General features: G+C 35.3%; 1 protein-coding gene across 10 annotated transcripts in view; it reads right to left on the reverse strand.

Annotated features, from left to right (window-relative positions):
- DOP1A (DOP1 leucine zipper like protein A) overlaps positions 1-26,406 on the reverse strand; it is a 113,864-nt gene that overhangs the window by 66,347 nt on the left and 21,111 nt on the right. For 4 of the 10 annotated variants that reach the window (XM_027600890.2, XM_027600894.2, XM_027600888.2 and 1 more), the window contains exons 1-2: positions 3,217-3,354; positions 708-889 (exon numbers count right to left, since the gene is read on the reverse strand). In XM_027600890.2, coding sequence (XP_027456691.1) covers positions 708-889; positions 3,217-3,354 — 320 coding nt within the window. Of the gene's footprint in view, positions 1-707; positions 890-3,216; positions 3,408-18,529; positions 19,005-19,055; positions 19,089-26,406 lie in introns of those variants that run through there. The other 6 variants (XM_027600891.2, XM_027600884.2, XM_027600895.2 and 3 more) reach the window with 3 other exon arrangements.

Here is a 26,406-nt window from a genome sequence, read left to right on the forward strand (position 1 = left end):
CAAGATACTAAGTGTAACCCTTGGATTTCAGGCTTGTATAAATGGATGGAAAATGGTGCCATTTACTGAACTTTAGTGCACTTGCAGAAGGCTGGGTTTATAGAAAATGAGGTTAGGTTGGAAGAGGGTGAGCTTCAGTTGCTTTTATAGAACCACACAGAGATGACAAGTAAGCCAGAAGTTTAAAGCAGAAGCCAACACTGGTGATAAAAAGTTGGGAGTCAGCACTTAAAGGATAAACCACAGGTGTGGATAAGCTCACCCAACAAAGGAATATAAAGTGAAAACGTAAGACTAAGCAGGCTTTAAGAAATTCCATATGTCCATATAAAGACTGAGAAAGTAAACTGCAGAATATAAGCCAATAGAAAAAGACTATTTCAGGTAAAGAACGGTCAACTACATTGAAAGCTGCTGAGAGATAAAAGTATCTTATTTTTTCTCAGTGTAGTCCTCAAGTTTAAAAAGGCAGAAAGTAGTGTAGTCTCAACAATTTTAAACAAAAACTTTTCATAAATGACATAGAAGAAAAAAATCTTACATTAAGGAATAGCCTAAATTTTTCTGAGGCACTTAACTACAGAAATATTTGACACTGATGTCTAAAAACTTCCATTAAGGAGTTTTCAATATTTTAGCTTTTACTGCACAAAACATAAAACAGTTAAAAATGTTTTTTTATTTACACATAATAAAATAATTCTTACCTGTATAAAAAAAGATCTTTGGCAAGTCTCTTAGGTCCAATGATTTTGAAGATAATTTCATATGTTTCAAGTGCCTTTCGATGAACTCCACCTGGTAATGCTGGATGTAGGCATTGAGCTAGGCGTTTGCCTATGGTCAGCTTTTTGGGTACTACTTGGTACTTCGCATTATTTTGTAAAACCTTGAAGAAAACATTTTAATTCAGTTGAGAAAAACAAATTTTATCTTTTATTTCCATTTTCTAACACAGAATTATCAAAAATCGTATGGGACTTCTTTACAATCTAAAAAATTATAAAGGGTGCCAAACAATTCTTGTCTTAGTCAGTTACATCTATCAGTATATGCCATATTTAAAATTAAAACCGAGGATGTAAAAAAATTATTTTGTGGAAAAAACCCACTACATGTTAACAGAAATATTTTTATTAAAAAAACAATATTTTGCCAAATTTATTCAGAAGAGAAGCAATGATTTAATTTTTGAAAATCTTTTTTTTAAAGATTTTATTTATTTATTTGAGAGAGAGAATGAGAGGGAGAGAGCACAAGAGGGGGGAGCGGGAGAGGGAGAAGCAGACTCCCTGCTAAGCAGGGAGCCCGATGCAGGACTTGATCCCGGGACTCCAGGATCATGACCTGAGCCGAAGGCAGTCGCTTAACCAACTGAGCCACCCAGGTGCCCTAATTTTTGCAAATCTTTAATGTCAGTTATCCTTCAATCTATTTCTGATACACTGTTTGAAAGATATGAAGGAAACCAGATCTCAATATAAATATGTAGTTGGAAGAGGGACAACCTTTGCTTTAATATATCATATGATAGCAAGGAATTCTAATGCTTAAAAGAATCTACTTAAGATTATAATTGCCCAATTGTTTTTACTAACTTAATTTCCCAAGTGAACCAAATACAACTGTATTTATTCAAACATAACATTTCTTTAGAGATAATAAGGTAGAATTTATAGAAGATTCTATTTTACAAACCACCCAAAGGAGATTAGTTATTAAGTAAAAAAAGAAGTTATAACTAATGATCTGTAACACAAAATGTTTTCATAAAAAATTCTATCAGTACCAAGAAAAATTTAAAAAGTAAAATATAGCACCATTTTCTAAAAGTATTTCGAAGTTGAAAAACTTTTATAAATGAGGTAAAAATTGAGTATATTAATAAACAATAAAATTTTATATTAAAACATGTATTTAGACTATGGTCAACAAATTTATATTACATATAGAACATACAATCCTTGCCTGTTTCTCAACTTAAAGTAAGTTTTTTCAATGACTTGCATATCCTACTTTGTATTATCTGGACACAGGAAAATGTTTTCATAAATATTGATTATGTACTCAGTTATGTACATTAATTTCCACAATTTAATAAATTACTTTTAAACATAGTTTCTAGTAAGTTTTCAGAAAGAGACTCTTCAGAACAAAAAAGAACCTAACTACTTTTAAGCATATTCATACTTTTGAATGCAATTTCTTGAGGCTATTGTAAAAAATCTGAGAATTTATCAAACTGCAAATGATAAATGTTAGAAGTTAACATGTCAAACAGAAGTTTGTGCATCTAATTTTAAGATAAGTCCTTGGCACATTAAAAATGAAAGTTTTTATTTTTTTTTTTTGAAGATACCAAAGTAATTACCCATAGTATGTATGAGGTTGAACGGTAGTGTCCTTGAAATGCATTTTAAGACAATTTCTTTACTAATAATTGTATGCTCAGCTGTTTGATGTTAAAAGCTACCAGAAGAGCTCTCATTTCCTATCTTCTTCTCCACTCCATTTAATATTTAAAAGCATCCCAATTCAAGAACTGTTAAAAAAACAAAACAAAAAACCAAAAAAACAAAAACCCTCCAAAACTATAGGTGTGAGGTGAGAAAAGTTTGATCTAAGAAAAAAACAAACAAAAAACAGCATTAGAATTTAAAACTATGAGTTGATTCATAATGCCACTATAACAGGGGATTAAAACCAGATATGTTAAGGGGAAATACTCAAGGTGGAACCGCCAAGGCCTAAGTGACTACTTGACACTTTTGTAAAAAGTACTGAATATATCTAAGGATTTCCTGGGTACAAAATTTTCCTTACTGCTATATGTATGACATTTGCAAAGGACAGAGAAGTTACTACATTCTATACGCAGTTTTAAAATTTTGCTGTCAGGAACTGCAGAACCGTATCTGATGATCAATTACAGAAATTTGTTAGCCCTCGGAGTTAGCATATTTGCTTTCTAGTCTTGTGTTTTTAACAGCAATGATGGAATAACTATATTTTTCAAGTACTGTTGTTGTTTTGGCCACAAAAATATGCCTGGCTATATAGGTAGGCAACTCATGAAGTAAAATAGCAGTACCAAAAGTAATTCTGAGCTTTTGTTATGTTTTTACAATTCTTTACTTCAACCTTTAGAGAAATCCAATAAGTATAAATTCAGACTTCTGATTTTTACTTTTTATGAAATGAGTAAAATGGACATACCTTATTAAGTTTTCCAAGTGCTGATATCAAATCTGCCCATTCACTGGAATATTCAAAATTCTTTAGTGCTTTGTCTATTGCAGCTACATAGTTTCTGTATTTGGAGTCACTCAGTAATTCTAGCTCTTCTGTGTTCATCCTCCCACAGCGTCCCACTAGAGACCAGTTCCAAAGTCATGTAAAATCATTACCTATAAAAAAGTTTGCAGAAGGAACCAAAGTTACAAAGTAAAGTACTGAAACAGGCTCATATGCTCTTGCTACAAAACTATTGGCTAACTTCAAAATGTTTCTTGAGTTAAAAGTGGTCAAAACTGGTCAGCTAGTATATAGAGTCATGAAGTACTCAAAGACAGCTTCAAAGGTAACTACTCATATGCTCCTTCCCAGGGACTGGAAAATGGCTAGTGAGAACGAAGGGATAGAAAATGGGAAATATTTTGGTACTTATTTCAGTTTAGAAATCATGTTATTTTTCTTATATTTTCTGATATGACATTTGTGATAGACATACTTCTCTGCTTTGTTTTGATACTAAGATATACTAAGAGTGGTTGGATTGGAAACATCAACGACACGTAAAAAAAAATATTAATTACTTGGAAATCATCTCATTAGGCAACAAATGAGCATATAAGATAAAGGAACGTTAGCTTTTCAGAATTAGACCTTACTTTTAATAAAAAAGACAAATACATATGGTAGTTTAAAACGTTCACACATTCTTCGATATTAATTTTAAAAAGTGGTTCCAGGGGTGCCTGGGTGGCTCGGTTGGTTAAGCGACTGCCTTCGGCTCAGGTCATGATCCTGGAGTCCCAGGATCGAGTCCCGCATTGGGCTCCCTGCTCAGCGGGGAGTCTGCTTCTCCCTCTGACCCTACCCCCTCTCATGCTCTTTCTCATTCTCTCTCTCAAATAAATAAAAATCTATATTATATAAAAAAAAAAAGTGGTTCCAAATCCTGCAGCCCCTTGGGGTGGATCTGGTGACTCAGTTCTGACAAAAACAGCAAGGCAGAAGTGACAATGCATAATGGCTAGGACTGGGTCATAAAAGCGCTTCAGCTTCCTCCCTTACCCTAAGATCATTAGCTCTGGAGAAAGCCAGTTGCCACATGATGAGAACACTTAAAGGAACTTAAGGGAGCCCTATAGAGAGGTTCCCATGGTAAGGACTGCTGCTTTCTGCCAACAGCCATATGAGTGAGCCATTTTAGAAGCAGGTCTTCCATTTCCAAGCAAGTCTTGATTTGATGGCAGTACCAACATACTGACTGTGACTTCATGAGAGATTCTGAGCCAAACTACATAACTAAGTCTCTCAAATTGATGACCTACATAAATCACACTGATTTAGGCCCCTGACTTTGGGGGTAATTTTTTTTTTTTTTTTTTAAGATTTATTTAATAATTTGACAGAGAGAGACGGTGAGAGCAGGAACACAAGCAGGGGGAGAGGGAGAAGCAGGCTTCCCACTGAGCAGGGAGCCCGATGTGGGATTCGATCCCAGGACCCTGGGATCATGACCTGAGCCGAAGGCAGACGCTTAACGACTGAGCCACCCAGGCGCCCAGGGGTAAATTTCTTATACAGCACTAGATAACTAATAGAGTAGTAATAAGGATTTAACTTACGCTCAACTTAAAACCCAATGTGGTTTCTCCTCCACTTTTTTGGTATCCTATAGGACTTTCAAGTAACTCTGTACCTTTCTTTAGAGCTAGATTGATGGATGTGGAGGAGGGTCTAAGAATGGGACTCAGAGGATGCCAACATGATTAAATGAAAGGTAAAAATAGTCTCTTCAACAAATGGTTTTAGGATAACTGGAAAACTACATGTACGGGTGCTGGGTGGCTCACCTTCAGGTGAGCCTCAATGTGAGGTGCTGAGCCTCACATTGGGCTTCCTGCTCAGCAGGAAGCTTGCTTCTCCCTCTCCCACTCCCACTACTTGTGTTCCCTCTCTTGCTATCTGTCAAATAAATAAATAAAATCTTTAAAAAGAAAAACCACATGTAAAATAAAGATGTTGACTCCTTCCTCATATCTGCATTTCTCAAAATGGATGATAGATCCAAATGTAACAGCTATAAAAATCTTAGAATAAATACAGGAGTAAGTTTTTATGGCCTAGGGCTAGGCAGTCTTCTTAGAAATAACACTAAAGAAGACATCACAGGTAACAACAAAAAATAAATTGGACTTCATCAAAATGAAAAACCTTTCTGCTTCAAAAGATATCATCAAGAAAGTGAAAAGAGGAGACTTCTAGGGAAGACGGCAGAGTGAGAGGCCTCTAAGCTCACCTTGTTCCACAGATACTAGATAATAGCCGTATCAATGTAAATAACTCAAAAAAAATGACCTGAAGACTGTCAGAACAAACTTTCCACAGCTAAATGTAGAGAAGAGGCCATATCAAAGAAGGTAGGAAGGGTGGTGATAGGTTGAGAGCTAAATGGATCCATGGGACTCTCCTTGGGAGGAACACCCCAGGCCTGAAAGAGGAGAGAAACAGACTCACACCAGGGAGCCTGCACAGGGTAGATGAATCACCGTATTTACCTTTGAAAACCAGAGGGGTCAAATTTTGTGAGTTCTTACCATCAGCAGGGCTTAAAACCTGGTCCTTTAAAAATCAGGGGGCTTGTGAGAGAACAGAGAGGGTGAGAGGAAACTGAGCACCCAGCCTTAAAGAGACAGCACAAGAAACAGCCCCAATGAGATAGAGCATAGAAGCAGCAGTTTGAAAAAAACCTGGGTATCTGGGAGGGAGATTTGCTTACTAACCTCAAAGCAAGTGCTGGAGGAGCAGGGATCTTTGGGAGACTTCTCCAGGAACAAATGAGCTGGCAGGCACCATTGCTCTCCCCCACCCGCCAGCATAAACACAAAGACACCTGCAAGAACCAGTGGGGTACCAACACTTACTACCTAACTTACTAATAGTGCCTCCTGCCCACCTGTTCTCCTGCAGACACACCCCAACCAGCCAGAACCCCACTCCAGATCTTCTCCCACAGCAGACCGGGCAAACCTTGCTAATACCACCTGATCCACCCCCACACGCTTCTGTGGGCCAGTCCCCTCCAACCCATGTGCCTCTGTTCCCAACAGCTGCAGGTCTCCTTCTGTTGCTGCCAACCTTGCTGACACCATACACCCTGCCCTCATGTTCTCCTACAGCTCTGTGCTACCATATGTCTGGCAAACATTTGTTCTGACTCAAGTTAAGCCCAAGGTGGCCCCAGATGGGCTCACTAACAAAAAAAGGATCAAATCCTGCCCACAACAGGCAGAGAGCCACAGCAGATGAATGGACAGAAGGCAAAAGCAGCTCAGTCACAACAGCAGGGCACATGCAACACACACAGGAGACACCCCTGAAGCACCATGTTCCGGTCAACAGAGAACAACACACTACCGGGCATTACAGGCCCTCTTCATAGGCCACTACTTTCAAGAGCAGAAGACGTAGCTAACTTTCCTACTACATAAATTAGACACAGAATTAGACAAAATGAGACAGAGGAATATATCCCAAATGAAAGAACAGGATAAAATCACAGTGAGAGCTAAACCAAACAGAGGTAAGTAACATGCCTGATAAAGAATTTAAAGTAATGGTCATAGAGATACTCATTAGACTATTAAGAAAAGAGTGGAAGACCTCATGAGACCCTTAACAAAGAGACAAAAACCATAAAGAACCAATTAGAGATGAAGAACTCAATAACTGAAAAAAAAATACACTGGATGGAATATATAGTAGACTAAAGGAAGCAGAAGAACGAATCAGTGACCTAGATAACAGAGTAATAGAAAGCACTCAAGCTGAGCAAGAGAAAGAGAAATAATAAAAAGTGAAAAAAGACTTAAGTAACTCAGTGACACCATGAAGCGTAATAACATTTGCATTATAAGGATCCCAGAAGGAGAAGAGAAGAGAGAGAAAAGGGAAGCAGAAAATGTATTTGAAGAAATATGAGCTGAAAACTTCCTGAATCTGGGGAAAGGAAACAGAAATTGAGCTCCAGGAGGCACAGAGAATCCCCAACAAAATCCACCCGAGGAGGTGCACACCAAGACACATAGAAATTAAAGTGACAAAAAGTAGTGACTTAAAGAGGGAATTTTAAAAGCAGCAAGAGAAATGGAAAGTTACATACAAGGGAAACCCCATAAAGCTATCAGCTGATTTTTTTAGAAGAAATTTTGCAGGCCAGAAGGTGATGAGCATGATATATTCAAAGTGCTGAAAGAAAAAAACTGCAGCCAGGAATAGACTATCCAGCAAGGCCATCATTTAGAATAGAAGGAGAAATGAAGAGTTTCCCGAACGAAAGTTAAAGGAATTCATAACCACTAAACCAGCCCTACAAGAAATATTAAAGGGGACTCTGAGCAGAAAGAAAAGACCATTAACAGGAATGAGTAGGAAATACAAAAGCCGTAAAAATAAGTATATCAATAAGAATCAGTCAAGGGATTCACAAAAGGATGACACCATATACCTAAACATAAGAGTGAGAGGAGTAAGGAATGCGTTCAAACTTAAGCGATCATCAGCTTTAGACTGCTATATTCATAAGATATTATATACAAACCTAATGGCAACCACAAATCAAGAAATGGTAATAGATATGCAAAAAATAAATAGAAAGAAATCCAAGTATATCACTACAGGAAGCCAACAAACCATGAGAAAAAAGAGCAAGAGAAGAAAGGAACAGAGAAGAACTACAAAAAGACCATAAAACAAGTAACAAAACAGCAATAAATACATACCTATCAATAATTACTTTGAATGTAAATAGGCTAAACACTCCAATAAAGGAATAGAGTGACAGAAGGGGTAAAAAAGCAACACCCATCTATATACTGCCTACAAGAGACTCATTTCAGACCTAAAGACACACGCAGATTGAAAGTGACAGGATAGAAAAGCATTATCATGCGAATGAAACGAAAAGAAAGTGGGTAAAAATATTCAGATTGGGCAAAAAAGACTTTAAACAAAGACTGTAACAAGAGACAAAGGAAAACACTATATAGTCATAAAAGGAATAATCCAGGGGCGCCTGGGTGTCTCAATTGGTTAAGTGTCGGCCTTTTGCTCAGGTCATGATCCCAGGGTCCTGGGATTGAGCCCCTCATTCGGGCTCTCTGCTCGGCGGGCAGCCTGCTTCTTCCTCTCCTTCTGTCTGCCACTGTGCCTACTTGTGCGTGCCCCCCTCCCCGCCCTGTCAAATAAGTAAATAAAATCTTAAAAAAAAAAAAGGACTTATCTGGACTTATCCAACAGGAAGATATAACAATTGTAAATATTTATGCACCCGACACAGGAGCACCCAAATACATAAAGCAGGTAATAACAAACATAAAGAAATTGATAGTAATAGAGTAACAGTAGGGGATTTTAATATCTCATTTACATCAATGGATAGATCATCCAAAAGGAAATCAACAAGGAAACAGTGGTTTTGAAGGACACACTGGACAAGATGGATCTAATGGATATATTCAAAACATTCCATCCTAAAACACCAGAATACACATTTGTTTCACGTGCACAGGGGAACATTCTCCAGAAGAGACCACATATTAGGCACAAAACAAGTCTCAAAAATTCAAAAAGAATGAAGTCATGCCATGCACCATTTTTTACCACAATACTATGAAACTAGAAATCAACTGCAGGGAAAAAAATCTGGAAAGAGCACAAATATGGAGGTTAAATAACATGCTACTGAACAATGAATGGGACAACCAAGAAATCAAAGAGGAAATAAAAAATACATGGAGACAAATGAAAATGAAAACACAATGGTCCAAAATCTTTGGGATGCAACAAAAGTTGTTCTAAGAAGGAAGTTTATAGAAATACAGGCCTACCTGGAGAAGAAAAATCTCAAACAACCTAACCTTATACCTAAAGAAGTTAGAAAAATAAGGGGCACCTGGGTGGCTCAGTTAGTTGAGTGTCTGACTCTTGGTTTCAGCTCAGGTCATATCTCAGGGTTGTGAGATCGAACCCTGCATCAGGCTCTGTGCTCATCGGGAAGTCTCCTGAGATTCTCTCTCCCTCTCCCTCTGCCACTCCCCCTGCTCGTGTGCTCTAATATATAAATAAATCTTTAAAAAAAAAAAGAGTTAGAAAAAGAACAAACAAAACCCAAAACCAGAAGAAGGAAGGAAACAATAAAGATTAGAGCAAAAATAAACAAAATAAAAAACAAACAAACAAAAAAAACCCAATAGAACAGATAAACGAAACCAGGAGCTGATTCTTTGAAGAGATCAACAATTGACAAACGTTTAGCCAGACTCATAAAAAAAAAAATGGGGGACTCAAAATCAGAAATTAAAGAAAAGAAATAACAACCAACACTATAGAACTACAAGGTGTTATAGGAAAATATTATGAAAATATTGTATGTCCACAAATTGGACAACCTAGAATTATATCACCTCCCAAAACTGAATCAGGAAGAAGGAGAAAATTTGAACAGACTGATTACTAGTAATGAAACTGAATCAGTAATAAAAAAACTCCCAACAAACAAATGTCTGGACCAGACAGCTTCACAAGTGAATTCTACCAAACATTTAACAAAGAGATAATACCTATTCTTCTCGAACTATCCAAAAAATTAGAAGAGGAAGGAAAGCTTCCAATTCATTCTATGAGGCCAACGTTACGCTGATGCTAAAACCAGATAAAGACACTACAAGAAAGAGAATTACAGGTATCTCTGATGAACATAAGGATGCAAAAATTATCAACAAAATATTACAAACTGAATCCAACAATATATTAAAAATGTCATTCACTAGGATCAAATGGGATTTATTTCAGGGCTGCAAGGGTGGTTCAATATTTGCAAATCAATCAATGTGTATATCACATTAATGAGAGGAAGGATAAACACTATATGGTCATCACAATAGATGAAGAAAAAGCATCCGATAAAGGATAACATCTATTCATGATAAAAACTCTCAATAAAGTAGGTTCAGAGAGAATATACCTCAACAATGTGAAAAACCCACAGCTAACATCATACTCAGTGGTGAAAAGGTAAAAGCTTTTCCTCTAAGAAGAACAAGAACAAGACAGGATGTTACCTTTTATCACTTTTATTCAACACAGCACTGGAAATCCTACCTGCAGCAATCAGATCAGAAAAAGAAAAGGCATCAAATTGGTAAGGAAGAAGTAAAACTTTTACTATTTGCAGATGACATGATACTATATATAAAAAACCCTAAGGACTCTGCCAAAAAACTATTAGAACTGAAATATGAAATCTGTAAAGTCACAGAATACATAATTAATATACAGAAATCTGTGTATTCCTCTATACTAATAATGAGGTAGCAGAAAGAGAAATTAAGGAAACAGTCTCATTTCTAATTGTACCATAAAAGAACAAAATACAGTACCATAAAAGAACAAAATACATAGGAAAAACTTAACGAAGGAGGTAAAAGACCTGCACTCTGAAAACTATAAAAGTGATGAAAGAAACTGAAGATGACACAAATAAGTGGAATGATATTCAATGTTCATGGATTGGAAGAATATTATTAAAATATCCATACTCTACAAAGCAATCTAGATTTAAAGATTTAATGCAAATTTCTATCAAAATACCAATGGCATTTGTCACAGAACTAGAAAAACAGTCCCAACATTTATATATGGAACCACAAAGGACCTTGAATAGCCAAAGCAATCTTGAAAAAGAACAAAGCTAGAAGTTATCACAATCCAAGATTTCAAGATATATCACAAAGCTGTAGTAGACACAACAGTATGGTAATGGCACAAAAAGAGACACATAAATCAATAGAACAGAACACAGAGCTCAAATAAACCTATACTTATATGGTCAATTAGTCTACAACAAAGGAGGCAAGAATATATAATGGAGAAAAGACAGTCTCTTTAACAAATGGTGCTAGAAAAACTGGACAGCAACATGCAAAAGAATCAAACTGGACCACTTTCTTACAGCATACCCAGAAGGAAACTCAAAAGGGAATAAAGACCTAAATGTGAGACCTGAAACCATAAAATTTCTAGAAGAAAACAAAAGCAGTAATTTGACATCGGCCATAGTAACATTTTTCTCCCTATGTCTCCTCTGGCAAGGGAAACAAAAGCAAAATTAAACTGCTGGTACTACACCATAATAAAAAGCTTTTGTTCAGTGAAAGGAACTATCAACAAAACAAATAGGTAACCTACTGAAGAAAAGAAAATATTTGTAAATGATATATCCAATTAGGGGCTCATTTTTAAAACATATATAACTCAACACCAAAAGAATCTGATAAAAAAATGGGCAGAGGACTTGAACATTTTCCAAAGAAGACATACTGATGGCCAAGAGACCCATGAGAAGATGTTCAACACCAATCATCAGGGAAATGAAAGATAAACCATAATGAGGTATCACCTTATAACCTGTCAGAATGGCTAAAATAAAAAAGACAAAAAATAACAAGTGTTAACAAGGATGTGGAGAAAAAGGAACCCCTATGCACTACTGTTGGGAATGCAAATTGGTGTAGCCACTGTGGAAGACAATATGGAAGTTCCTCAAGAAATTAAAAATAGAATTACTATATGATCCACTAGTGGAAATTCACCCAAAGAAAATCAAAACACTAATTTGAAATATACTCTTGTGTTTACTGCATCATTATTTATAATAGCCAAGACATGGAAACGACCCGAGTGTCCATTGATAGATGAATGAATAAAGAAGATGTGGTATGTGTATCCACAATGGACTATTATTCAGCCATAAAAAATGAGATAGTGCCAATTACAACTCCATGGATGGACCTAGAGGGTATGATGCTTAAAGTCAGACAGAGAAAGACAAACACCATGATTTTACTCATGTGTGGAATTTAAGAAACAAATGGACAAAGAAAAAAAGATTTAAAAAAACCCAAGCTCTTAAATACAGAGAACAAAATGGTGGTTACAAGAGGGGCGGTATGTTGGTGTATGTGGGAAATAAATAAAGGGAATTGAGACTACGTGTATCTTGATGAGCACTGGAGTAATATACAGAATTGCTGATTATACTATACACCTGAAACTAACAATGTATGATAATTATACTTCAATAAATAAAATTGATTATAAGGATGGTCACACAACTCTGTACTAAAAACTACTAAATTACACAATTTAAATAAGTGAACTGTATGGTAGGTGAATTATCTCAGTGAAGTTATATGTGTATATCCCTACATATTTTTTTTCTATATATTGGGTCTTAGGGAATCTGAATTACCTCAAATTACATGCAAAATTTACCTCTTACATTTTATTGGGGAGGTAGTCTACTACTTTTATAATATTCTCAAAAATGGTTTTTAACAAAATCCTCTAAAAGGTTAAGAGTCACTACTCTAGAAAATATAATCTATATTAGTAATAAATGCTTGCACTGAAAAAAAGGTAAAAATCTATGAATTTATTAAATCAAAATTTTCTTGGTTAAGGCTGTGACAAAAAGAATGATACAAACTTCCCAATTCTCCACCTTAATTCTTTTATCCATAAAAATAAAAACAGACAAATCCCCAAATGCCATTTCTAGAGAGACTACCTTAAACACAGAGTCACTTGACTTATTCACTTTAGTACACCATGTGCCAAGCACTATGTCTGGGTACTGATTAAAAAGAATATTCCTGACCCTGATACTTTCACTCCCAATTGGGGAATTAAAATATTGCAAAATTTATGTCGGGAAAAAACTGTACTTTATTGTTATATCTTCATATTCTGGATTCTCACAGCAACAAAATAAAGCAGTATTTTGAAGTACTGTGAGAAATCCAAGATGAATAAGAACTTAAATGATAAATGAATCAAAATGAATCTTAACTACCTTCCCTTTCAACATTGATTTGTTTTGTAAAGAACTGGCTATGCAATTCACCTATTAGGGAAGACATCTTTGAAAGCAGGAACTATGTATCATAAATATTTGTATGTGGCACAGCACATAACCTACAATAGTTAAGCTCAATCTGGATGCATACACAGTATCATAAGTATAACAGTTAAGACTGGGAATGAGTTAAAAATTCTGCAAGCTGTTTTATTATCAATCTGTATATTCTAAAAATTTTAAAAACTGGATTTAACCATAAGCACAAACACACACAGCAACATATGCTTTGGACACAAAAGACCATCTTCATTTTAAAATCTATTTCTTCTAATATAAGTATTGTTACACCGGCTTTTTTCCCTCCCATTTGCAGTTTTTCCATCCCTTCACTTTTAGTCTTTATGTGTCTTTAGGTTTGAGGTGAGTCTTTTCTAGGCAGCATAGAGATGGGTCTTGTTTTTTGTTTTTTAAATCCAGTCACCCTAGGTCTTTTTATTATAGCATTTAGTATATTTACATTTAAATTTATTGATAGGTATGTACTTATTGCCATTTTGTTAATTGCTTTTTGGTTGTTTTTGTAGTTTTTCCCTGTTCCTTTCTTCTTCACTTGCTCTCAGGCTTGCTTTAGTGCTATGCTTGGATTCCTTTATTTTTTTTTAAGACTTGTTTTTTTAAAGTGCAGTTTTAGGTTTACTACAAAATGGAGAGGAAGGTACAGAGATTTCCCGTATGCCCACTAATCTGACACATTCAGAACCTCCCCATTATCACCATTAACATCACTCACCAAAACAGCACATTCTTTACCAAGGATTAATTAACCTACATTGACACATCATAGTCACCCAAAGTCTAGAGTTTACCTTAGAGTTCACTGTTAATGTTGTATATTCTATTGGTTTTGACAGATGTATAATGACATATCCATAGCTGTAATATCGTACGTATTTTTTTACTGCCCTGAAAATTCTCTGTGCTGCACCTATTCAACTGTATCATCCCTGTCAACTACTGACTTTGTAGTCTGTAAGTTTTGCCTTTTCCAGAATGTCGTATTGTTGGAAATACACAGTATGTAGCTTTTTAGTAATGTGCATTTTATGTCCCTCTATGCTAAGCGAAATAAATCAGAGAAAGACATGTATCATATGATCTCACTGCTATGAGGAATTCTTACTCTCAGGATCATTTTTTTGTGTGTTTATCTATTGTAGGTTTTGGATTTGTGGTTAACGTTAGGTTCATATAGAACATTTTGCGTATATAGCAGTCTATATTGTTGATGGTTGCTTAAGTTTGAACAAATTCTAAAAGCACTAAATTTTTACTCCCCCCTCTCTATATAATGTTATATTTTATGCCTTTTTATTTTGTGTAACCCTTGGCTGGCTTTTCTAGGTATAACTGATTTTACTACTTTTGTGTTTTCACCTCCATACTGGCTTTACAAGTGATTAATTTACTACCTTTACTACATGTTTGCTTTTACCTGTGAAATTTTTATTTTCTTCTAGTTATGGTCTTTTCTTTCCAGTTAAAGAATTCCCTTTAACATTTCTTATAAAACTGGTTTAGTGGTGATGAACTCCTTTAACTTTTGTCTGAGAAACTATCTTCTGTTCTGAATGATAGCCTTACTGAGTATTCTTGGTTGTACATTTTTTCCTTTCAGCACTTTATATCATGCCACTCCCTTATGGCCTTCAAAGCTTCTGGTGAAAAATCAACTGATAGCCTTATGGGGTTTCCCTTGTTTGTAATTGCTTTTTCTTGCTCCTTTTAAAATTTTCTCTTTATCATTACTTTCTACCATTTTAATTATTATGTTTTGATGTGGATGTCCTTGGGTTAATCTTGTTAGGGGCTCTCTGCATTTCCTGGATGTCTGTTTCTTTCCACAAATTAGGGGAGTTTACCTATTAATTCTTCCAACAAGTTCTTTGCCTCCTTTTCTCTCTTAATAAATAATGCAAATGTTAGCAGACATAAAGGGAGAAATTGACAGTAATACAATAATAGGAGGGGATTTTAACACCTTCCTTAAATCAATGGACAAATCATCCAGACAGAATATCAACAAAGAAACAGTGGCTTTGAATGACACATTAGACCAGATGGACCTAACATATACAGAACACTCCATCCAAAAAGAGCAGAATACATACTCTTTTCAAGTGCACATGGAACATTTTCCAGGATACATCACGTTAGGCCACAAAACAAGTCTCAATAAATTTAAGACCGAAATCACACCAAGCATATTTTCTGCCCACAATGGTATGAAACTAGAAATCAATTACAAGAAAAAATCTAGAAAGAACACATACATAGATACTAAGCAACATGCTACTAAACGATGACTGGGTCAACCAAGAAATCAAAGATAAAATTAAAAAATACATGGAGATAAATGAAAATGAAAACACAGCAGTCCAACATCTTTGGGATGCAGCAAAAGAAAGCAGTTCTAAGATGGAAGGTTATGGTGACACAGGCCTACATCAAAAAAAACAAGAGGGGTGCCTGGCTGGCTTAGTCAGTGGACTATACGACTCTTGATCCTGGGGTTTTGAGTTTGAGCCCCACATTGAGTATGGAGATTATTTTCAAAAAATAAAAAAAAACAAAAAAGAAAAATCTCAAATAAACAACCTAACCTTACACCTAGGAGAGCTAGAAAAAGAACAAAGCCCTAAGGTAGTAGAAACCAAAAAAAGATATACAGATGGCCAACAGAACAATGAAAAGTTGCTCAATATCAAAATCACCAGGGTAATGCAAATCAAAACCACAATGAGGTATCACTTTACTGTCAGAATGGCTAAATTAAAAAAAAAAAAAAGACAAGAAATAACAAGTGTTAGCGAGAATGTGGAGAACAGGAACCTTCATGCACTGTTAGTGAGAATGTAAATTGGTACAGCCATTATGGAATGGCTGTATGGAGGCTCCTCAAAAAATTAAAAATATAAATACCATATGATCCAGTAACTCCACTACTGGAATTTACACAAAGAAAATGAAAACACTAATGTGAAAAGATATATACACTGCTAGTTTATTGCAACATTATTTATAATAGCCAAGATATGAAAGCAACACAAGTGCCATGGATAGATGAATAGAGAAGATATGGTACACACACACACACACACACACACACACAGGAATATTTCTCAGCCATAAAAAAGAATCAGATCTTGCTATTTGTGACAACATGGATGAGCCTGGATGTTAACTAAGTCAGAGAAAGACAAATACCATATAATTCCATTTATATGTTGAATCTAAAAAATCAACAAATGAACAAACAGGCAAACAAACCAACCAGGCTCTTAAATAAAGAACAAACTGGTCATTGTCAGAAGGGAGGTGGGTGGGCATATATGTGAAACAGATAAAAGGGATTAAGAGGCATAAACTTAGTTATAAAATAAATAAATCACAAAGATGAAAAATACAGCACAGGAAGTATAGTCAATAATACTGTAACAATGTTGTATGGCAAGCACTGAGTAATAATTGCTGAATCAACAGTTGTACATCTAAAACTATTATAATATTGTCAATCAAATTTCAATAAAAATAAAGTAAAAGCATAGGCCAATATAAAGGTCATTGTAAAGGTAAACTAGAAGGCCAAAAACATCTTTATATTTCTCTTTACTGATTTTTACTTTATAAAAGAGAAATAGGGGTGCCTGGCTGGCTCAGTTGGAAGAGCGTGTGACTCTTAATCTCAGGGTTGTTAGTTCAAGCCCCACACTGGGGGCTGAGCCTATTTAAAAAAAAATTTTTTTTAAATAAAAGAAATATATATTAGAAAATGCATTAAATAAAATGCAAACAACTGAAAATAAGCAGGTGGATATATTTGCCAAATAACAATGTTTATTAACATGATTACCTACTTAATTGTTAATGCATATTTTTTAAATAGCTAAGATCATAGAGCATATATGTCTTGGTATTCTATATTTTTCACCATTTCCCTATTACTTCTTATGCAATAATTCCTAATGGTTTCATTAAATGGATATATTACACTTAAATTCTTCAAAAAAAGAGACTGACATACTAAACAATTAAAGCCATAAACTTTGATACATGATAAAATAGCTAAATATTAACACATAATGACATATAAAGAATGAAGGTTAGAACGAACACAAACTAAATCATTTCTGGTTTTGCTTCTGAGAAATCTTACAAGAAAGAACTGTAAAACCAAATTAAGTTCAGGGAAAAAAGTCAACTTGACTGGATTATCTGAAAGCATATAAAAGTAGTATAAAATAACTAAATTCTAATCAATAAACCTAAGAATAGTGGTAGAGAAAGCACACATATAATTTTTACGGACAAGGACTTTTTTTTCCTTAGCAATATTGCCAGTATAAGATATAACACATCATTTTCAAGATAAGACATATAGTATCTGTGCATGGGGAAATTAACCTAAAAATCAATTTAGTAGTAATTCCTATAAATGAAAGTATGTTAATTGTAATCAGAGTAGTAATATAATTTTGAGGCAATTTTACCTCAACTGACATATTCTTTAGACATACTTTTTAAATTTGGTATAAAGAAACTAACCAATAATGACCAGCTAAGTTTGTGGGGTTTAGAACTCTTTCATGTATTTGCAGCTAAAAAAGCTAAGAAATTTGATTTTTTTGGGGCGCCTGGGTGGCTCAGTCGTTGGGCGTCTGCCTTTGGCTCAGGTCATGATCCCAGAGTCCTGGGATCGAGCCCCGCATCAGGCTCCCTGCTCGGCGGGAAGCCTGCTTCTCCCTCTCCCACTTCCCCGCTTGTGTTCCCTCTCTCGCTGTGTCTCTGTCAAATAAATAAATAAAATCTTAAAAAAAAACAAACAGAAATTTGATTTTTTCTTAGCTAAAAATCATCTAAATATTTAAATGTAACTAAAAAGAATCCATATAGTTTGGACATGTTTAACAATCAGGTAGAATATTAAAAGCAAAATCTTATGCAAACAGCTGAAAAATTAAAAAGGGTATTTTGCGGAAGTTTCATCAGAGCTATGTATGGTATTTTCTTTTGTGTGAAAAGATGGTCCAATCCTGGGACTAGAAATTAGGTTATGCTTCCTCAATGACTTTTAATGAAAATAAAATTACTCATTACATATCAGAAGTCTAGGGATATATCACTTTTGAATTTTTCAACCAATTTATAAATGCAAATTCCAGCTCTCACATATTTTTTTCCCGTATTTTATTTTCAAGTGGCTTAGATCAATACTTCTTAGTGTGATGAAGAACCAGTTTTCCCCCAATCCACTGCTTACTGATATAAATATAAATCATGCATGTAGTTGTAGGGATATCAAATTGCTATAAACGTGAGAGACACCTGGGTTGTTCAGTCAGTTGAGCGTCCCACTCTTGATTTCGGCTCAGGTCATCATCTCAGGGTCCTGAGTTTGAGTCTTGTGTTGGCTCTGAGCTCCAAAGTCTGCTTGAGTTTCTTTCCCTCTTCCCTCACCCCCATGTGCACTCATGTTTGTTGTCTCTCAAATAAATACATCTTAAAAAAAATGTCTAATGCTTACGTTCACCTGTATTTATCTCACGTTTCCTTAACAAAGAATTTGTAAATGGTCCACAAATCACACTTTGAGCACCATTGGCTTAGATCATAATGCAAATAAAGCATTTCCCATATTGGATCAAGGAAACTTTATACACTGCCTCTTCTCCAGAAATGTAGTAACAGCTGGCAAAAAATGCACATGTTCAATAATAAAACAGTTTTCTGTAGAACCATCTCCCCCCCACCCAGCCCACAAAGATAGTGGGAGGCAGGGTCTCAAAGCACAGGACTTAAAGTCAAGACAACTGGGGATCCAAATCCTAGTTTTAACACTTAGCTGTATGACCTTGGGTAAGATGTCAAAGTTCAGTTTCCTCATCTGTAAAACAAGATGATAATACTTAGCTCAATAGTTGTCAAAACTAAATAAAAAACATATTAAACTTATCAGAGTGCCTAGCACATAGAAAATGCTCTAAAAAGTTATTGCCACCATTAGAACCAATAAAAACAAAACAGTACTAGGAAGCAAGTATGCTAATTTTACGGACTAATAATTAAGAACCAGATATCGCTTTGAACTTAATAAAGGTAGTAAAATGGAAAACTGAAGACTCACTAAATTATATCCAATTGTCTCATGAATGCAAATTAAAATTTATCATTGCCAAATGTGTGGGTTTTTCTATTAACCTGTACATATTTAACATACCTATTGAGTTCTGACTAATGTATATACCCATAAAACCATCACAACAATCAAGATTCCTCACCAGAATTGATATAGAACATTTGCATCACTATAAACAAGAAACCAAGCAATTCTACCACCTCTATCAGATGAGGTTTGAAATTAAAACAAAACAAAAAACTGGGGCGCCTGGGTGGCTCGGTCTTTAAGCGTCTGCCTTCGGCTCAGGTCCATGATCCCAGGGTCCTGGGATCGAGCCCCGCATCGGGCTCCCTGCTCGGCAGGAAGCCTGCTTCTCCCTCTCCCACTCCCCCTGCTTGTGTTCCCTCTCTCGCTGTCTGTCAAATAAATAAAATCTTAAAAAAAAAAACAACACGAAAAAACAAAACAAAAAACCCAAAACCTATTTCCTGGTAGATACAGTAACTAACATAACTAGGAAACTTGAAAATGTAAATAAAAGAAAAATTGTGATTTGTTTTTTCTTAAAGTGATGCAGGTAAAGTCAAAGTGGCATTTATAACTTTTCTTTCAGTATGGAATTGTTGAATCACTATATTGTACACCTGAAACTAATATAACACTTTAACAAAAAAAGTTATGCTTGTTAAAAAAAATTTTTCTTTCTGGAGCTGTTAATAAGCAGGTTTTTTTGACTTAATCTATAATCATATCCCTTGACAATTTAGCTGTTCTTTCAAACTTATAACTCACATAAATTGGACCTGAATTGCAATAAAGCATGATTTAGTGTAGTGTTTTTGTCTCATTCAAATATAAAGTGAAACAAAGTAGCTATTAAAAAAGGCATAGATTTCTCTAGGCAAATTAGGCCCTATGAAAATTATGAGGGTATTCATATTTTACAGGGTGAAAAGGCAAAATTTAAGAAAGAAAACATTTCAACAGACCATCTGAACTTTTAAAAAATTTGTTTAAATCATTATAAAAAATAAGTAGACCTAATTTCAGAAAATAAACACACACAGATACTTCGGCTGATTTGCTTATTACTAGCTGAGTTCCCTGCTTCCCTCTCTCCTTTGCCAATGAAAAGTCAGAGGAGGGCTGAAGAGACAAAGGACTATTCAGTATTAGCCAATTCCACAGATATATCTGGGAACTTTCCAAGAGTTTTATCACATTCCAAGTATGTAAATAAAGTACCATGCAGTTCAGGGGGAAAAACTCTACTTGTTGATTATGAATGAAAAAGTACTTTAAAAAATGCTTTATATAAATATAAATAGTATACTCTTTCCAAACTTTTTTGACTAAATGAAAAATTATCATTAACTGTTACCATTTAACAAATGAATGTGACACTTATTAATAAATCTATTTCATTTTGGTCAAAAGTTCTGGGTTTCAAATACTGACACACTAATACTCTTTAGCAAATAATTTATTCAGTCAACTCATAAATCCAGTTACTCCAGAAAACTGGAAATTCCCCAGGAGGGCTAACAATATGGATAAAAGAAAACACCTACCAGGTATTTCACAAATAAGTTAAGGTACCCACTAGAACCCTGATGGTCTGTACGTCCCCTCATCTGACCCCATCTCAAACCTTCAAAATGGTATGCACTCTAAAAAACTCCAAATTTGTGATCAACAGATCTTCAGCTTTACTCTGCACATCTGACTGCCTTCTAGTCCTAACTACCTTCTCAGGTAAGACCTCTGATGCAGCAGAGATAGCAGCATCTTAGCTAACCTTATGCTGTGGCTTACAACATGCCAGGGACTATTTAAATGCTTTGCATTATTTTAATCAATTTAATCCTATTTGAGCCTATGAAGTATGCATTATTACTGTCCACATTTAGAGAGACTGAGGTATAGAAATATTATGTGATACATTAAGTACTTCAAGGCTCAATCAGGAACTCTCTTCTCTAGTCCTATAGCTTCAAATAGCATTTAAGAATATATCCTAAATGTCTCCACCACCATTTTTCCTTTTCTATTATTCTGCTTAGAGTCCAATCCACTCCACCACCAAATCCTGTTTCTACTCTTAAGCCCTTATAATTCATTCTCCACAGAGAAGCCAGAGATCTTTTAAAATCGTATTATGTCATTATGAGAATATCCAAACTAAACACACAAATATTTTTTGCATTGTAGGGCATTTTATATTTGCTATTCTCTGTACCTGAAGACTCTTAGGTCAACTCTGTGTGACAAATTCCTTTCCATCCTCCAAGTAATATCAAACCCTGAGAAAAGCCTTTTCTGAACAGTCCATGTCAAGTGGCCTATGCCAAGCCCACAGTCTTAACATCTACTTTAGAATATCACATTATTTCCTTTCTAGCACTTCAATCTGAAATTTCCCATTGTTTGCATGTTTCCTATCTACCATCCCTTAATGGAATGCAAATGCCATGAGGTCAGAAGCCAACGTCCAATAATGGACTTGTTCATTCTTGAATCAGTGGACCCATAAAAGTGGCTGATACATAATAGGCCCTCAAATATGTTTTTGAATAAATGTATCTATCAATGTGAACACAGCTCACAAACCATTTTGCTTTGTTTTTTTTCCTGAGAAAAGCTTTGGAGAAAAGAGCAAAACTACACTTCTATTTTTTAATCGATAGCCACACTTGACCTCACTCCCTTTAAACAGACTATATTCATGTGGTTATTAAGTACTTTAAAAAATTGAAAGATTCTCCTAAGAACACCTATTAAAAAAATGTGCTTTGTCCAGTTACGTTTTAAAAAATTAGCTGAGTTTAGCATCTTTATTTAGCATACCTACTTAAATATAGAGGATGTCATTCGAGCCTCATGAAAGGAAATGTATGATACTCCCAGGGACGCAATTAATTTTAAAAGCTTTTAAAATTAATTAAATGCAAATCTTTAGTTGGAGAAAATTCTGACAAAGAGTTTTACTGCATTTTAATTATATATTTATATTTTCACTTTTGATCTTGGTGAAAATTATAAAAATAAAACCTAAGATTCAAAAAATAAAAAATCCCACAATTCTAACTAGATGACAAACAGCAAGTTTTATTTGCTTGGAAAAAAGATAGTAAAATTAATCAATATATAAAAAATTATCTATTACAAATAGTCCAAATTCTATAAAAAGGATAACTAAAGATTTCTTCTAGCTTTAAACTCTGATTTTTGTGGCACATAAACATCATGAAGAAAAGTAATTCAGAAAATAGAACAGTGTGAGCACATATTACCACCTAGAATAATTCATTAATGGGTAGCTAGGATTCTTTTGTAAGCTTCAAATGTTAATAGCTGTAACAGTGAAACATATGCCCTTGAGTTAAAGGTAATATCCTGTCCCCAAACCATAGCAGCCAAATAAATACTGCCCAAACATTATTCAAGTTGATGATGCTTACTAATAGCTCACACTGACATTGTGTAGCACGCACCATGCTAAGCCCTTTTACATAAATTATCTCATGTAATGTTCATAACAAATCCAAGAGGCAAGTACACTCATGCAGCCATGTACATATGAACGTTCTGGTGTTTGAGGTTTCACACAAAGTTAAGAGGAGGAACCAGGAAGAACTCTGGCTGGCTGACACCTAGGCCCGGTCCATAATCACTGCCTTTCCCAACTATCTTTTTTTTTTTTTTTTTTAAGATTTTTATCTATTTATTTGACAGGGAGACACAGCGAGAGAGGGAACACAAGCAGGGGAAGTGGGAGAGGGAGAAGCCGGCTTCCCGCAGAGCAGGGAGCCCGATGTGGGGCTCGATCCCAGGACCCCAGGATCATGACCTGAGCCGAAGGCAGATGCTCAACCACTGAGCCACCCAGGCGCCCCTCAACAATTTTTTTTTTTTTTATCACAACTCTTTAATTCTTCTGCCTGACATATCCTACCTCTCCTCTCTTGGTCAACTTTTCAAAAACCTGTTCAGGCTATATAGCCTTTCCTGACTCTTTAACTCATTTTTTAGACATTGTTCTTTCTTTTCCTATTCCACTTACTTTATAAAATACTATAATGGTGCAAGGACATATATTTCTGTCATTCCTTCTAGACCTTGGCTTAGGGACAAGAACCAAAGCTTAACTCTGAATACCCCAAACCTACATCACTGCTCAATACTAAAAGTGTGTAGGTTAAAGCATAAGGAGAAATAACTATAAATTCTGATATGAGGGTTTTGTTTGGTTATCTGTAAAACAGTGATCCTATTTCAATAAATGACCATGGTGGAAGGAGCACTCTATACAGGATGTATAAGAACACAACCTACTCCTGAGAAGACAATACCAAAAAGGTAAAAATATGCTCTCATATGGGATTAATCCTAGAGGTGCTGCAGGTTGGATTGTGCATCCAAAAACAGAATTATAGGTGTGGCAGTCCCTAAATTAAGGATGATGTCAAGATTCCTGTTGGATTAGGGGTATGTTCAAGGTTAGAAATTTTATTATGAAGCACCCAACAAGACCCAGTAAAGACAGGTTGTTTTTTTCTCGGGAAAGGGAGATAGAATTCATGAGGGCTGTTATGGGGGGACAAAATAATAGTTCAGAAAGAAAATATTTCAAAGAAATTACCCACATTTTTATGAAATCTGTGGACATCACTGATGATTCAATTACATATTCCGATTTAGTCATATATTTGTATCAACCACATAGAAAGAAGTAGAGTGAATAATCTAAAACTGAGAATGTCAAACAAAAAATTTGGCTTTGGGATTCAGAATGCTTTTTTCAAACATATCTTTTTAATGTTTAGTATTTGCTAATATTAAAATCCATTTGATTTCCCTATATATACACTGATTGAATTTGGTGGTGGGAAATGAAACTAACTTTTTAGGTGGCAAGAGTAAGTCAGCCTGAGAGTAAGTGTCAGCATAATATACTTAAAGGAAATCTAAATTATTTAGATCAACCATATTCTCGTTTTGTTTTCAATTATTAGGAAAAAAAACACTGCTTGTTTTTTTATAAATAGAAGGTAAAATGTGAGATAATGTAAGTAACAATGAGTGTGTGACTATACAGAATGATTAAAAAGAAAGATATGAAACACAAGATGAAGGACAACACTAATGTTAGCTATCCTACCAAGTACTTCCTCAACTTTATTTAAAACATCCCTTTTCAGAAAGTATCCTTCTCAAAATAAATATGCTCATTAGTCGCTGAGTATTATTCTTCATTTAACAATGACAAATGAGTTTGCATAACCTTTGAAAGAAATATACTCTTAACTGAAACTACTAGAAAAAATGTTAAAAAAAAGCAAAAATAATTTACTATACACTTAAACCCACCATATTAAACATTTATTTCCAAGAAAATAAAATTTAATCATTTTTAAAATAATAGTAATGTTCTCAGCATTTTTAAAATAAGTGACACACCATCAATTATAGTATCCAATTTAAAAATAGAGACTGGTTGTTACATGAACATAAAAAAATGTTATATTATATATACCGAACAGTACAAGTTTTTCTGTATTTCCCAGTGTGTTTAAATGAGTATCTGTAAACCAATTTTCTAGCCTGTGAAAAAAGATGTAATTTTTTCTAAACAACAAAAAATCCCATGCAGAGTTTTATTTTCTTTTGTAAATTTTCTTTATTATGTTAATCACCATACATTACATCATTAGTTTTTGATGTAGTGTTCCATGATTCATTGTTTGCGCATAAAACCCAGTGCTCCACGCAGAACGTGCCCTCTTTAATACCCATCACTAGACTAACCCATCCCCCCACCCCCCCTCCCCTCTAGAACCCTCAGTTTGTTTTTCAGAGTCCATCGTCTCTCATGGTTCGTCTCCCCCTCCGATTTACTCCCCTTCATTCTTCCCCTCCTGCTATCTTCTTTTTTCTTAACATATATTGCATTATTTGTTTCAGAGGTACAGATCTGTGATTCAACAGTCTTGCACAATTCACAGCGCTCACCATAGCACATACCCTCCCCAATGTCTATCACCCAGCCACCCCATCCCTCCCACACACCCCCACTCCAGCAACACTCAGTTTGTTTCCTGAGATTAAGAATTCCTCGTATCAGTGAGGTCATAGGATACACGTCTTTCTCTGATTGAATTATTTCACTCAGCATAACACCCTCCAGTTCCATCCACGTCATTGCAAATGGCAAGATCTCACTCCTTTTGATGGCTGCATAATATTCCATTGTGTATATATACCACCTCTTCTTTATCCATTCATCTGTCGATGGACATCTTGGCTCTTTCCACAGTTTGGCTATCGTGGACACTGCTGCTATAAACATTGGGGTGCACGTACCCCTTCGGATCCCTACATTTGTATCTTTGTGGTAAATACCCAGTAGTGCAATTGCTGGATCCTATGGTAGCTCTATTTTCAACTGTTTGAGGAACCTCCATACTGTTTTCCAGATTGGTTGCACCAGCTTGCATTCCCACCAACAGTGTAGGAGGGTTCCCCTTTCTCCACATCCCCGCCAACATCTGTCGTTTCCTGACTTGTTAATTTTAGCCACTCTAACTGGTGTGAGGTGGTATCTCATTGAGGTTTTGATTTGGATTTCCCTGATGCCGAGGGATGTTGAGCACTTTTTCATGTGTCTGTTGGCCATTTGGATGTCTTCTTTGTAAATTTTATTAAAACTGTTCCAAAAGTGAAATCATGAGGAAAACACAAAGATGCAAATTCAACTGTTGCCTATGCATCTAAAGAATAAGATCACAGTATTACATGAGCAAGAAGAAACTAACATTTTAGCTGAGTAATTGTACATATAGGAACATACAAAAAAGGATTCACATTGGACACAAACCATGCATGTGTCTGCACATCAGTTTACCCAAAGTTATGAAAGTATGGTGCTGGACAGGAAGTAGCACTGCAAGGGTTAAATCCCTTAATGAGCAAAGGAAAGCAGCTATAATTAATTTTGAAGATATCAAGATACTTCACAGAGAAAAATGGGAAACTACCTGTGGCACCCCTGCCTCTGCTTCTATTATCTCTTCCAATGGGCATC

Source organism: Zalophus californianus, chromosome 7 (genome assembly GCF_009762305.2).
Source record: "Zalophus californianus isolate mZalCal1 chromosome 7, mZalCal1.pri.v2, whole genome shotgun sequence".
Taxonomy (NCBI): domain Eukaryota; kingdom Metazoa; phylum Chordata; class Mammalia; order Carnivora; family Otariidae; genus Zalophus; species Zalophus californianus.